General features: G+C 37.0%; 1 protein-coding gene across 2 annotated transcripts in view; it reads right to left on the bottom strand.

Annotated features, from left to right (window-relative positions):
* Nucleotides 1-14,956, bottom strand: part of PSMD14 (proteasome 26S subunit, non-ATPase 14) — a 111,376-nt gene extending 96,420 nt beyond the window's left edge. The window contains exons 1-3 of one of the 2 annotated variants that reach the window (XM_049887302.1): nucleotides 14,662-14,956; nucleotides 8,315-8,436; nucleotides 5,976-6,027 (exon numbers count right to left, since the gene is read on the bottom strand). In XM_049887302.1, the coding sequence (XP_049743259.1) occupies nucleotides 5,976-6,023 (48 nt within the window). In that variant the 5' untranslated portion in view covers nucleotides 6,024-6,027; nucleotides 8,315-8,436; nucleotides 14,662-14,956. Of the gene's footprint in view, nucleotides 1-5,975; nucleotides 6,028-8,314; nucleotides 8,437-14,661 lie in introns of those variants that run through there. The other variant, XM_049887303.1, reaches the window with a different exon arrangement.
* Nucleotides 14,957-15,350: the final 394 nt, after the last annotated feature.

Here is a 15,350-nt window from a genome sequence, read left to right as displayed (position 1 = left end):
CTGCTGTCGAGTCGATTCCGACCCATAGCGACCCTATAGGACAAAGCAGCAGTCAAGAAATCAAAAGACGCATCGCAGTGGGCAAATCTGCTACAAAGGACCTCTTTGAAGTGTTGAAAAGCAAAGATATTACCTTGAAGGCTAAGGTGTGCCTGACCCAAGCCACGGTATTTTCAATCGCATCATATGCATGTGAAAGCTGGACAATGAATAAGGAGAACCAAAGAAGAATTGACGCCGTTGAATTACAGTGTTGGCAAAGAATATTAAATATACCATGGACTACTAAAAGAACAAACAAATCTGTCTTCGAAGAAATACAACCAGAATGCGCCTTAGAAGTAAGGATGGCGAGACTGTGTCTTACATATTTTGGACATGTTGTCAGCAGGGATCTGTCCCTGGAGGACATCACGCTTGGTAAAGTACAGAGGGTCAGTGGAAAAGAGGAAGACCCTCAACAAGGTAGACTGACACAGAGACTGCAACAATGGGCTCAAGCATAACAATGATTGTAAAGGATGGTGCAGAACCAGGAAGTGTTTCATTCTGTTGCGCACAGGGTCTATACGAGTCGGAACCGACTTGACAGCATCTAACAACAACATGCTATATAAACCAAAAAAACCAAGCCTGTTACCATCAAGTCAATTCCAACTCATAGCTAACCTACAGGGCAGAGTAGAAATGCCCCGTAGAGTTTTGAAGGAGTGTCTGGTGGATTCGAACTGCAGACCTTACGGTTAACAGCTATAGCTCTTAACAACTCCGCCACCAGGGTTTCCCTATACTATATAAAAAAAACCTAAAAGCTTATACTTAAAATCGCATTATTTAAATGAGGTCATATAAAGTATTCACTTTTATAAAGTAGTTAATATGTACCAGGTACTTAAAATAGTTGTGTGTCTACCAGAATACAAGGGCCCCGGGATAAGTAACCACATTCTTCCTTATCTTGGTATTTCCTACAGCATAAGACCCAACACAAAAAAAACTCAAAATAGGGAAGGAGAGGGGTAATCACTAATTAGATAGCAGACAAGAACTACTTTGGAAAGACAATACACAATACAGGGAAGGCCAGCACAATTGGACTAAAGCAAAAGCTAAGAAATTTCCTGAATACAACCAAATGCTCTGAAGGCCAGAGTAGCAGGGACAGGGGTCTGGGGACCATGGTTTCATGGCACATCTAGGTCAATCTGCATAACAAAATATATTAAGAAAATGTTCTGTATCCCACTTTGGTGAGTGATGCCTGGGGTCTTAAACACTAGTAAGCAGCCATCTAAGATGCATCAATTGGTCTCAACCCACCTGGAGCAAAGGAGAACAAAGAACACCAAAGACAAAAGGTAAACATGAGCCCAAGAGACAAACAGGTCCACATAAACCAGAGACTATATCAGCCTGAGACCGGAAAAACTAGGTGGTGCCCAGCTACCACTGATGATGGCCTTGACAGAGAACACAACAGAGAATCCCTGATGCAGCAGGAGAGCAGTACGATGCAGACTTCAAATTCTTGTAAAAACACCAGACTTAATGGTCTGACTGAGAATAGAGGGACCCTGGAGGTCATGGTCCCGTACTCTCTAGCCCAAGACTGGAATCATTCCCAAACCCAACTCTTCAAACAGGGATTGGGCTGGACTATAAGACAGAAAATGATACTGGTGAGGAATGAGCTTCTTGGCTCAAGGAGACACATGAAACTATGTGGGCAACTCCTGTCTGGAGGTGAGATGAGAAGGCAGGGGGGACTGGAGCTGGCTGTATCGTCACAGGGAATACAGGGTAGAAACAATGAGTGTGCTGTCTCATTAGGGGAAGAGCACCTAGGAGTACATAGCAAGGTGTATATAAGTTTTTGTATGAGAGACTGAATTGATTTGTAAACTTCCACTTAAAATACACAAAACCTCAAAATATGGATCTAAAAAATTTAACTTCACTGATATTTTACCTAAGTTTTGTTTAATTTTAAGCTTACTCTGTTTCCAAAGCTAAAACGGACCCAGAGACTTAGACTAAAACTTTTAGAGACTGGAGACTATGCTTTGGCTAGTTCCATTTCTTGAGTTCTGTCTTCACTGCTTCTAGAAATAGTTTAGTTGTCAAGACCTAACTTGGAATAGTCATAAAGACAAGTGGCCAAATTTCAGCAATAACTATTCTTAATATAATCACCTCACAACTTTTAGTAATTTCAATTTTGTAAGCACTTTAGCAAAGCAAATAAATACATTTAAATTTTAAAGTTATCAGTTTACAGATTCAATGTTCTTGTTGTTAGGTGCCATTGAGTTGGTGTTGACTCATAGACCCCACGCACAACAGAACACTGCCTGGTCCTGCACCAAATTCAATAGTTCTAATAAAACACCTGTTTCTACTTCCACAACTACGGCTAAGTTATACTGAAGTTGAGGATTATGGAAAGATTCCCTTATTTTACCCTATCATTTTTCTCTTATCAACATTAAAAAAATGTTTTATTGAAAAAGAAAATCAAACTTTAAAGTTGTTCTGTAGGTATAAACGACATAATGAAGAACTAGGAGAAAGTGGCTCATAAAAGCTAATGAAAGAGAAAGTTTGAAGAAACATGTTAACACTGTAGAATATTGAAGTTTAGTTAAAAGAAAACTAACAGTAGGCCAATAGACTTGGCAATTTGAGCGGTTTCAATATAGTAATGCAGAAGGAGGCCAGAATATAGCCTCATGAGAGTGGATAAGTAGAATATATAAGTATAAGCTATTATTTCAGGAAGTTTAGAAATAAATCAAAGAAAAAGTTAATGGCAGGAAACAATGAAGTTTGTTTTTGTATACAGGGTAGTTAAACATCTTTGTAGGCAGAGAACAGACCCAATGAGACCTCAAGAGAGGATAAGATCAGAGAAATAAGTGAAAGGATTAGCCTTGGAAAAGATAAAAGTTAGTAATGAGCAGAGACGTTGAGTTCCTTTTTACCCACTGACCTAACTCTAAAATAAAACATGGCCAAAAGACCTCAAATACAATGAAATGTCAGTATCAACTATAATTATAACTATATATGTGCATATGTATATACTTGTATCAACTGATACTGCACTATGCCCAAATATTGGATCACGTCTCTTTGAAATAAAAAAAAGAAAAAAATTTTTTGAAATAGAATACAAAAAATAAGCATCCAGTAATGTTCCAAAAAAATGCAACTGAAATATTCCCATGCAAATAATGGAATCAAGGCTGAAAATGAAATACTGTTTAAGCCAAAAAAGCAGCTGCTAAATATTTTTTTTAAAAAAAGTCAGTCTTGGAGCATGTCTTTCACCAAAGTTAGGCTGTCTCCACTGAGAATGATTTAAGATGACCCATTCACTCACAACGTAGCCATGATTCTTTCTCGGACCAAAGAAATGAATTTTTGAAAAGGGGCAAAAGTTTATTTAACTCTTAAGCCTAAGTAATTGTAAGGGATTCTCAAGAAATTATAAGGTCTTTACCTGTTTTTTCTGCTATTCCCATGTTTTATACGGAAAAACTTTTAAGCTTATCAGCCAGTGATCTACTTGTGGGAGAATTCTGCCTTTTCCATTTATTACTAAGATATTAGCATTCCCCACTGATCCTTTTCTACTATTTTTGGCTGCTATGCACTATGTATTGGTAAAAATAGCTATGTCTACACAAAGCTCTTTGATATCTTATCAAATATAAACAATACACTTAACATTTCATTCCTGAGGTAGATGAGTTATAGATGTTAACACTGTATTTGTTCGTCAAATTAGTCTTAGAACAAGAGGAAAATAACATTTTTGCAAAAACAAAACAAAACAAAAAATTATCACTGAACACTTAAGATTCTTAGGCAGCATATATGTAAGTTCAGATAAGAGTACAAACCAAGGACACGAGGGCTGATTAAATAATCAGAAACCTGGAAGGGGTACTGAATAAACACTGTTTTCCACTTATTTAATAATGCAAAGGTTAGCAGTGATCACTGAGATTTGATATAGCTCAATTTGTGGTCAGTAACATCATTATTTCATGTAGCAATTCTCCAGCATGGATTTCCAGCATGGATGTATAATTTATTGTTTCTAATGCTTAAGGAGGCAGTGGTAGCAGTAGTTCAGTGGTAGAATTCTCACCTTCCATGCAGGAGACTTGGGTTCAATCCCTAGCCAATGCACCTTAAATGCAGCCACTATCCATCTATTAGTGGAGGCTTGCATGGTGCTATGATGCTGAACAGGTTCCAGTGGAGCTTTCAGTCTAAGACAGGCTAAAAAGAAAGCCCTGGTGACCTACTTCCAAATAATCAGCCAATGAAAATTCTATGGCTCACAATGATCCAATCCTGCTGTGCGTGGGGTCGCTATGAGTTGGGGGCCAACCTGATGACAGATAAAATAATAACAATGCTTAAGGAAGTTATTTTGGTTTTTAAATTTGATGTAACTTCCCTTAAGAGTTGTACTCAGGCAACGTCTTTACCTACAATTTGCAGGTAAATCTGTACCATCTACATACTACCTCAGCCCACTTCTGATATTTTTATATGCCTTAATATTGTTAAGCAACACATTTGTTGCTTACAAAAGTAGGAAACAATGTTGAAAGGATCAAGTTCAGAGAGGGTTAGGCTTCCTGAGAGAATAAACTACACAAATGTTACAAAAATTAAGAATACTGAAGGCATAAGTTGAGAGCAAAGAAACTAAGAAATATTCAACACTGTTTAACAAAACAGAAACACCCAAACCCCTTGCCGTTGAGTTGATTCCAACTCATAATGACCCTATGAGACAGAGCAGAACTGCCCCATAGGATTTCCAAGGAGCAGCTGGTGGATTCAAACTGCCAACCTTTTGGTTAGCACCCAAGCTCTTAACCACCATGCCACTAGAGCTCCATTTAACAAAAGTGAAGAAAAAATTCTGAAGTCTATTCCAGGATGTAATATAGGATCACAAAAATATTTCAACTTTCTAAAAAGAACTATTAGTCATAAACCATGATAGACCTAATCAAAGAATTCCTGCAAAAGCGTCTCCGAAACACTGCAAATTTCATGAAGTCTCAAACAAAACTGTGTTTCCTATAGTAAATATAGACTACTTTGAATGACAAAGTCATTAATAGTGATACAGAAATGAAGGAAAGCTGATAACTAAAAGGGTTCTTAAGGTGAGTTATAAAAATACTGCCAGTATTAGGTTATAAAACAATGTATTTCATAAAAGTCTCAGGAAGGGAAAAACACACGCTCTCCTCTTTTGTTAATCAACATTAAGTAAACGGAGGACTGGAAAGGTAAATCAGTGTAGAACTCAAAAGCAGCAGAAATTCTTCCTTAGTTGCAAGCAGATAGAATATCTTGAGATAGAAATCTATCTAGAGGCCTTTTTGACTAACAGCATGGAACAAAATAAATGATAATATTAAAACAACTGAAAAATCACTTAATTTTAAAAATATAAAAGAAACTATATTCACAAATTTAAAATGAGGACATCACTTAATTCATCCATTATCATAATTACTGGCTAGAATTTAAGACTGCACATAAAAACATTTTTTAATGGGTCAGTTTTCTGGATTTAGCCAAGTTGCCATGTTTACTTGTTCATGTGTTACTTCTACAGTTTACATTTTAAACCCAGAAATAAGATATTTTGCATTCCTTTTTTACTAAAAGGCAAGTTTGATAATCTCACATATCCCAAAATTTTAAATCAAAGCCAACAGAGAAAATTCTTTTTCCTAGAAGACAGTAAATTAAGACGATAGAAAATTTTTCCAGTGTTATTTAGTGTTGCAATACAGCAACCAGTCATAAGGTAAGACTTCTTACCCTAAGGTTATCTGTGAGGTGCATTTCTTGGGAGTGATTTTTTTCCTTTCTGGGTAACTAAAGAAAGCCTTGTAGTTTACACACAAAGAAATATTGAGAATCTATATACTAACCTGGCCCAGTCCAGGCATACCTCCTCCAAGTCTAAGAAGTCTGTCCATATTTCTAGAAAACAGAAACAAAGGAAAATGTTCCTAAGCACAAAAGTGTTTACTCAATTGCTATCTATATAATTCACCTTCAGTCACTCAGTATGTCAAAAATATTGGTGGTAATTACAACACAACATCAGACTTCCTGTTAATTAACACCACATATTAATTCAAGAAGCTGTCTTCCATGCTAATTAACAGACCTTATTTTACTGCTTTGGTTTTGGGTTATCCCCAGTTTTAAAGACAAGCAATCTTAGCATACTTTCAAAACTTTGCTATCATTAAGTTAATTATATTTTCTTATTGTAATCTAATAAAGTATCTGAACGAAGAAAAAGTGCCTGAAATGCTTATCATACGTATGATTGAATTTCCTTCACTTTGTCCAGAGTATACAAATAAAAGTCCTCACTTTTAAATTAAATTTTAACATCCTCATTAGTAAGTTCTGTGCTAATTAACTTACAGCTTGTCAGTTATCATCAAAACTACATGTGAAAGACATTGTGAGTAGATTATGGATCTCTGAATTAGCATCAAAGGCTTTTTTTAAAACAAACTCATTATTCCTAAAGAAATACTATAAAGTAAACATTAAATGCATTACGATAGTGTTCTAGAACCTACACAGATAGTTATTTCAGATGTTGTGGAGATATACACCTTTTTCACTAAGGAAATTCAGCTGTTGTTCTCAATGAACATTTCGGCATTAATCAATACAAACAGGGTTAACTTTGAAATAACAATGTGACTTATTTTTTATGTCTGGAATAACTACAGAAGACACTCATAAACTTGAAAAACTTACACAAAGTAAGAAATCAAAGGAAAGAAATAGCAAGTACGCTTGTATGGCCTCAAACACATAAAAAGGAATAATCAAATGATAATAATAGCTATACAATTAGACATTTTAAAATGATGAAAAATTTTTTTTTTGTATATTTGTAAATAGCTACTATGCCTTAAAATTCCTACTCTTCCTAAGTATATGATTTAGAAAATGGTATTACTACAGATTATATAGTAACTTAAGTGCAACGGATTAGTTTAGTCATTTGTCCTTGTTGTTTTGCTAGTTAGGACCACTATAGGAACTAACATACTCAATAACATACTTGCAATCATCACATCACAGCCTAATTACGTTTGTTGAATTCACCTAACCAATGAATCTTGCTAAAATTTAACAACATTAATACTGTAAACTTTATTCAAGCCCACATATAGAAAGTGCAGAAACCGCAGTCATGGAATTTTCAGTGTGAACACACCCATGTAACTATTACCTTGATTAAGAAATATTATCAGCTCCTCAGAAGCTCCTCTCATGCCTCCTTACCAGCCTCTACCACCTCACAAAAGGCGGTATTCCAACCTCTAATAGCATAGATTTGTTCTGTTGGCTTTGAATTGTATATAAACGAAATCATGTACTTTTTGCGTCTGGCTTAGTTTGTGAGATTCACGATGGATAAATTCACTTTTTAAAATGAAAAGGCTAAAAAGAAAACTTGATAGTCAGGACAAAATTTCTGCCTGATAACCTTAACTCATCCTTCCAATAGCAAGCATTTACAAATAAAATCTCCATCAAATTCTCAGTAAAATTCCTCAGCTCATATACGGCATTTAATACACAGCACTCTGTAAATGCTGTAGACAGAGAAAAAAAAAAAAAAAATCCTGTATATTTTAAAACATTAAAGACTGTTCTCTAGAACATATTACCAAAGGAGAAAAAAAAAATTTTGTTTGGATCATTTCAAGCTTGCAAACTTAAAGAACGAATGGAAATAAACACCAGCATAGAGTATACTAGGCCAAAGTCGATTCCCAGCTGTGTTCAGTTTATCTATTTCCCCCGTGTTGTTTCTGATGACTTTACACAGACTCCAGATGCTGTGAATATACACGAGCAACGTGGAGAGCAGAAGGAACGAAAATTTGGCAGGTCAAATTTGTGTTTTTAGCAAAATTAGATGGCTCAGCAAACAGAAAAAATTATTTAACCAACGAAAACATTTAAGGTAAAACCAAGTTTAATAAAAATACTAAAGTTTGGAAATTAAAGACACTGATAAATGTTCTAAATCACATTACTTGTAAAAAAAATTCATAGAAAGCAAATGAGCCAAAAATGCTAGTTGTCTGCATACCTTTCATGAACACATAACTTTGGTTATCTATCAGATTCAGAGTTTAGATGTCTGCTAAACTTGCTATATTTTCATAACTTCTTTATATCATATCCTGAAAGAATAGGTTGAGTAAAATACATCTGTAATTCTCACCTGGCAGTAACTACAACTCTTGTGGCGCTAAACTTCACTTTGTTGAAGTTGTATAAATTTCTTCTTAGCACAAGCTCTTAGTAATTCTGGCCGATGTAATTTTTCCCAAATATTTGTTTCTCCTAAAAAAAAAAAAAAAAAAGAACATAATTATTTTGAGAATTAAGCGGGGAAATTTTTACACAAATTTTTAAAATAAACAAAATTCCTAAAACAAAACGGAAACAAAAATTGATTTTTAATTATGATTTCCTGAGAATATGGAATGATCTACCATCCAAAAGAGTTGTACAGCTAGTGATTAAGGATACATTAAATTTTATTTGGTTTCTTAATTATGTATAACGATTAACATTTCATGACTTTTAGAGGTCTTTCTAGAAGTCTTCCAAAGAACAAAGAGAAAATTTACTTAAAATAGAACAAAATTCTTTTTATCGTGCAATTTTCTTATAGGTCCACTGCACACTACTACAAATCTATGACGTATTATGAAATCTTAGTGATGTTATTTTTTCTACACCTTGAGGAAAGTTTACTATTTATCATCCTAGAAATTATTTCAGCATTTCTTATGAATTACTCCCAATTATGCCTTAAAAAAAAAAAAAAGACTAAAATAAGAAAATGGAAGAATGATGGAAATTGCCTGGAATAATGCAATAGTCAAATAAATTAAAGCTATTGTATGATCCTTTAGTTTTCCTAGGAGCCCTGGGGGTACAGTGGTTAAGTGCTTAGCTGCTAACTGAAAGGTCAGGGGTTCAAACCCACCAGCCGATCCACAACAGAACAATGTGGCAGTCTGCTTCCTTAAAGATTTACAGCCTTGGAAACCCTATGGTGCAGTTCTACTCTGTCCTACAGGGTCACTATATCAGAATTGACTAAATGGCAATGGGTTTGGTTTGGTTTTTGGTTAATTTTCTTATTGTGTTGCCCAGAGCATTTCTTCATTTTTCAAGAAGGAATAAAAGATTAGATACCATCTTTTTAAGTCCTTTTTTTTTTTTTAGCTTCCCTTGAACACAGTGGAGAATTTGGAGTTTTTCATTTTCCAAACATAATGACAAACAGAAGAAAAGTGACAGAGAAAAAAAGTTGCACAATTATTAGAGTCAGAAAATGAATGTAAAGAAACAGATAACAGCATTTTAGTCTCCAATATGACACAACCTTGCTGGCTAAAAAGGAAGAAGACTTGAAGCATTTACTGATAAAGATCAAAGACTACTGCCTTCAGGAGGGATTACACCTCAACATAAAGAAAACAAAAATCCCCACAACTGGACAAATAAGCAGTATCATGATAAACAGAAAAGACTGAAGGTGGAAAGGATTTCCCTTTACTTGGATCCACAGTCAACACCAATGGAAGCAACAGTCAAGAAATCAAATGCTGTACTGAACTGGACAAATCTGCAAAAAAAAAAAGATCTCTTTAAAGTGCTGAAAAGCAAAGATGTCACGTTGAGGACTAAGGTGCACCTGACCCAAGCCATGGTATTTTCAATCACCGCACATGCATGTGAAAGCTGGACAATGAATAAGGAAGAGCAAAGAAGAATTGATCCCTCTGAATTATGGTGTTGGAGAAAAATACTGACTATACCATGGACTGCTAGAAGAACTAACAAATCTGTCTCACATACTTCGGACATGTTATCAGGAGGGACCAGTCCCTGGAAAAGGACATCATGCCTGGTAAAGGAGAGGCTCAGCAAAAGAGGAAGACTCTCAACGAGATGGACTGACACAACTGCTGAAAACGATGGGCTCAAGCACGGCAATGACTGTGAGGATGGTGCAGGACTGGGCAGTGAGTGTTTCATTCTATTGTACATAGGGTCTCTATGAGTCTGAAGAGGCTCGACGGCATCTAACAACCAAAACAGTCTCTAATGATGGCAATGAAATTGATGGTATATGCCAGGGTTTCTCCATCACCTCACTACTGACATTCTAAACCAGATCATTCTTTATTGTGGGGGGCTGTCTTGCCCATTATGCACAAGAATTATGCATTATGAAGATTATGCATCTTGAGATGAAAGTATCCTGGATTAATTTTCTCAAACTGAAGAATCAACAACAATATATTTCTAAGACAGTAAAGGAAGAGTGATATTCTCATCCAGACAGTCACTGAATAAGGACTTCATTGCACAGTATTTTGCAACAAGAATCTGTTTTGCTAAAGAGTTGTGTGAGGTACTCTTTCATCTTTTATGATGTTGGTATACCAAAATTTATTTGATAAAATTCATATGCGGACAAATGCTAAAGTGTATAAGTGTATACAAAGGAAATAATGTAGAAATGGAAAAAAAATTGGACTGATTTTAATGGTGTTTATAAATCTAAAAATAACAATGTTTAGAAATTATGAAGTAAAGATGGCCATCAACATCATGGGCTATCACTGTTTTTGAAGTATTACAAGTATAAGAAGAACCAGAAGTAATGACATGCTGAGGCCTATTAGAAATATATCTGAAATCTAGAATTGATCTTTGCTAGATGGATGGATATATTCCAAGTTCATGTACGAATGGCTGATGCACAGTCAATTACATTCAAAAGATGCTGCCCATTCAAGTCAAAACCAAGAAAATACAGAATAAAAATTTGTATTTACTACGTTTAAGCTTTCATGAACATTTCTAGTAGTTTTTCACTATCCCTTTATTTTTACTTCTGTAAATTATTCTTAAAATGACTTAAAAAAAAAAAAAGGCCCACTGGACCACAGGGTAAATTGTGATGACTATTTTTCCTGGCATACAAAGGTTAAGAGCAATGACTACGCAGGCAGAATGCCAGGATTCAAATCCTGACTCTAACAGTTGCTAGGTCTGTTTCCTTGGGTCACTTACCTAAGGTCTCAGACTCAGTCTCCTCATCTGCAAAATGAGGATAATGACAGCATCAACCTCATAAAGTTGTTCAGAAGATTAAACAAAACATAAGAAAAACATTTAGCACAATGCTTGACACATGGTAGGTAAATAATGAATGCTACCTGCTGCCACCAGCACCACCATCCTATCAGCTTAGCTAGAGTTCTTCTAACACTGACCACCCCCCTTCCCACAGTTTGCCACTTAGTGAGTTTCAAAATGCTGGACACATTTTACAGCACTAAATCAACTGCACTGCAAGGCAAGAGACTTGCATTTTGCAGAATTTGGCAAAGGGGTTCAGAAAGTTAAAGGGTAATACGTAAAAAAGAACATTCTTAATTCTTGGCATTCAATGCAATAAAAAAGGTCTATGGATCTAAACCAAATATTTTCTACTTATCAGAAATTACAGGCCTCAAGAGCTCATACGTGATATGACTAACTTAAAACACTATCAAATGATATGAACAAAGTACTTAACTAGACCTAATATAATGTCATGCATGCAGTAATGCTTACATTCCTAACTAGAAAAAACAGTACAAGTATCAGCACTTTCAGAAGGCTGATAATTTTCTACTTTTTATCTCCCAACTGATACAATATCTGATTAGAATCTAGCCACAGACATTAGTCATTATGAATTAAAATAAATCGGTTCTCAAATAGTTATAAAAAATGTATAGAATCATGCATAGATAACCCTAAAGAACAGATTCTTCAAATTTATTTTAATCTGGATTTGGAAAGTGAGGATTTTTTCTTTTTAAACTTTTCAACCTTTTTGCAAGGGACACTGGTGTTCCAATAACTCATAAAATTCAAGCAAAATCATGAAACCCTCAACTGTTCAAGTTTACCATTCTATTTCCTAGTCTATTTTTCATTTCATTTTTATTCCCCAATCCATGCGGGAGCTAAATAAAATACTATTTCTTCTCAGATTGATGCGAAATCCTTTTTAAGCTATCCCATAATGTGGTCTCACTGCATTTCTAATTATTCTCTGATTTGTGGAAAGTAATTAGGAACTTCAGTCTCTCACCTTTTTCAAGGACTTTCTTCAATGAAAGAAATAAAAAGAATCAATATTAGACTTAGTTATATATGCAGGATTTTGAAAACAAGATTTTCCCCAGATTAGAACAGTAAGGATGGAATTATCATAAACATATATTGTAGTACATCCTAATTACAGCATTCAAGTAAAACATTTACTGACACTACCTTATATAGAGAGTCCCTGGGGGTGCAAATGGTTAGCACGCTCACCTGCTAACTGAAAGGCTGGGAGGTTTGAGACCACCCAGAAGCAACTCAAAAGAAAGGCCTGGCAATCTGCTTCTGAAAAATCAGCCATTGAAAGCCCTGTGGATCACAGTTCTACTCTGACACACATGGGGTTTGCATGAGTCAGAATCAACTTGATGCCAACTACAGTGAGTGAACCTTGTTTATAAAGTCATACAGAAATAGGAGCACTAAGAAACTTAGTGGTTTACACTGAAAGAATTTACAATCTACCTGAGGAGGAATGACAAACCCAAGAAAAATACGGAAACTGAAGAGATGGCAGGTCAGGGGCAGAAAGGCTCTGTAACCAGAGAGACCTTGATTTAAATGTTGGCTTTACCACCTACTCCTGTAGATTACCTTCTTCTAGACTCTAGACCTCACCTATAAAATACGGATACCCACCTTGCAAGTCTGTTGCAATAAAAAATATAAAGCCCTAAACTTAGTGCCCAGAGCATCAAAGGTACTAATAAATGCTAATATTATTATCACAGAGCTGGAAGACATTACGTAATTCAATTCTCTTGTTTTACAGATGGCGGATATCAAGGAATCACAAAGCAGAATATGAATTGCCAAATGAGCACAACAAACACGGTGTATGACAAATTCTTAAGTGAGAAATGACAATAGGTGCGCATATTCAGGTAAGGCTTTCTCAGATGGACAATGACTGATAAAACAAACAATATTATAATTGTGCCTTTGAAGACAAAGGCACAATTGCTTCTTGGTACTGATTTTCAAACATGTGGCTCTAAATCTAGACACTAAACACAGCGTTTATAAGGCAAGTATAAAAATAGGATGAACCTATGTCCGAGAGGTTGAAATTCAGCTCTTCAACCAGAACAGCAATAAATATTTACAAGCACCTTGGAAAAAAATAATCTCCCAAACTCAACAGGTGAGGCTTCCCTGAAAGATCATGACTTCAGCACTTTCTTCTTTTGGCAAAATTTAATTTTGTCCTAAGACAATTTCAAGACAATATTCAGGCTTTTCAATCAACACCCTTCACTAATATTATCACTTTGACTGTAGTTAATTCTCAGCTATGATAGATCTTAATCTCTTCGAATGCACATTAATCCATTCCATTTGTTTAAATCACATAAACTTTAAATAAACCAGGTTGTAGCCTTGCATGACAAGACAAGGCCACCATCATGTTAATTATCTCCACTAAAATTCTGTTCAGTTGTTTTTCATTATTTTAATATTATTAGTGGCTCTTATTGTTTTGCTCATAAGCATTAAGTCAGGAGCACTAAAAACATAATTTTGAAAGCAAAGAAAAAAAATTTCACTAGAACTAGATTTGTATGCTGATTTTTAAAGCATCTTTCCTGCCTTTCCCATGAAATCTTCATCAACTTTTGGTTAGCATTTTAATTTCAATAATTTTTCATTCAGTAACTTGATTTGTATTGAGACTTTTGAAAAGTTTCCTTTTATCTGCTCTTCACGGGCCCAAAGCAAAGTACCCCAGGAAAATTAAATTCTGAGAGGCAAAACACAGTATCAGATATCTACTTACTGAGAACAGAAAATATTATCAATTCACCAACAACTACTCAATCAGGACAACGTTGAAAGCAAGTTAGAGGGTACAGCAGGAATAACCACACTGTTTTAAAGATTTTCAAGGTTAAAAATCAGTGCATTTTCCGAGGGTTTTTTGTTTGAAGGGAGTTGAAAAACTAACACTAAAAGAGAAAAAGAGCCAAAACCTATCGGAAGGACAAGTGACAAAACAAACATCAATTCAATGGGAAAGTTAATTTTATTCTCTCTCCCTTGTTTCTTCTGTCTGCTTTGAAGTTTTTTCAATACGGGACCAACTGTCGATAGAGCAGAGTCAAACAGGCCACAAACAGGGTTTCTCCCTGTACAGGAGAGGGTCCCAAAATGTGGAGAATTCAGCGGGGCACAGAGGGATGACGGAAGAAGGCCACATCCAGACCTGGCCCTACCGGAGACCCCTGGCAGCCGACGCGGAGGACGCAGGCGCCTAGACGCCTCCCTGGGGCCCCGGCCCTCCAGTGGCAACTGGGTTGGGCAACGTGACTCAGGAAAGAACGGCGCTGACAGCGGCCTAGCGCGGCTGCCTCTTCAGATCCCCCGGGCCTACTCTCCTGGTCTTACCTGAAGGCAGGCGGGGGACGGAAGGACGCGGGCCAGACCCTTATCCTGCTGCTGCGGTGACGCGGCGGCGGCAGCGGCGGAGGCTCAGACTTGGCCGGCCTCTGGCTCCGGGAACCGGCGATGAATCAGCCCGATTCCATTCAAAAGAGTCGCCCGGGCCTCTGCCGCGAAGCACTTCCGGGTTCACTGTTCTACTTCGGCTTCCGTTCCCCGACGGCCAATTGGGGACGTCTCGGGAGCTGGGCGGGCGTCCCAGGAAGAGCGCACGGCCGGACGGCGCGGGCCGCAGAGTGCCTCCGGCTTCGGAGGGGAGGGCGGAGCGGACGTGGGCGCCAGGGCGGGCTCGGCTCAGCGGCCATCCTTGTGTTTCTTCTGATCCCATCTTCTTCCCATCACCTCCGCGCGTTCCGGCTGTGGACGAGATCTGAGGCGTCGGCCTACCCGGTCCTAGAGGTGACTAGCCGGGAAATGGAATTGCCAAGATTGCGGAGTCACGAACCTCTTTCATTTTGGTGTTCACCGCCGATAGGGCGGTCCTCAAAAACTAAAAGGTTCTCTTGAACCAGACTTAAATAATTCGGTCGTCTGAGAAGCAAAAAAGCAAAGGTGGTGGTGGGGTTGGAGGGGAATCGGTTGAGATGTTCTTTAGCCTAGTTTACCTAGCTTCTCCCTGACGTTACCACTTCGAA

Source organism: Elephas maximus, chromosome 6 (genome assembly GCF_024166365.1).
Source record: "Elephas maximus indicus isolate mEleMax1 chromosome 6, mEleMax1 primary haplotype, whole genome shotgun sequence".
Lineage (NCBI taxonomy): Eukaryota > Metazoa > Chordata > Mammalia > Proboscidea > Elephantidae > Elephas > Elephas maximus.
The sequence above is the reverse complement of the archived record's forward strand: the minus strand, read 5'-3'. Positions and strand labels throughout refer to the sequence as shown.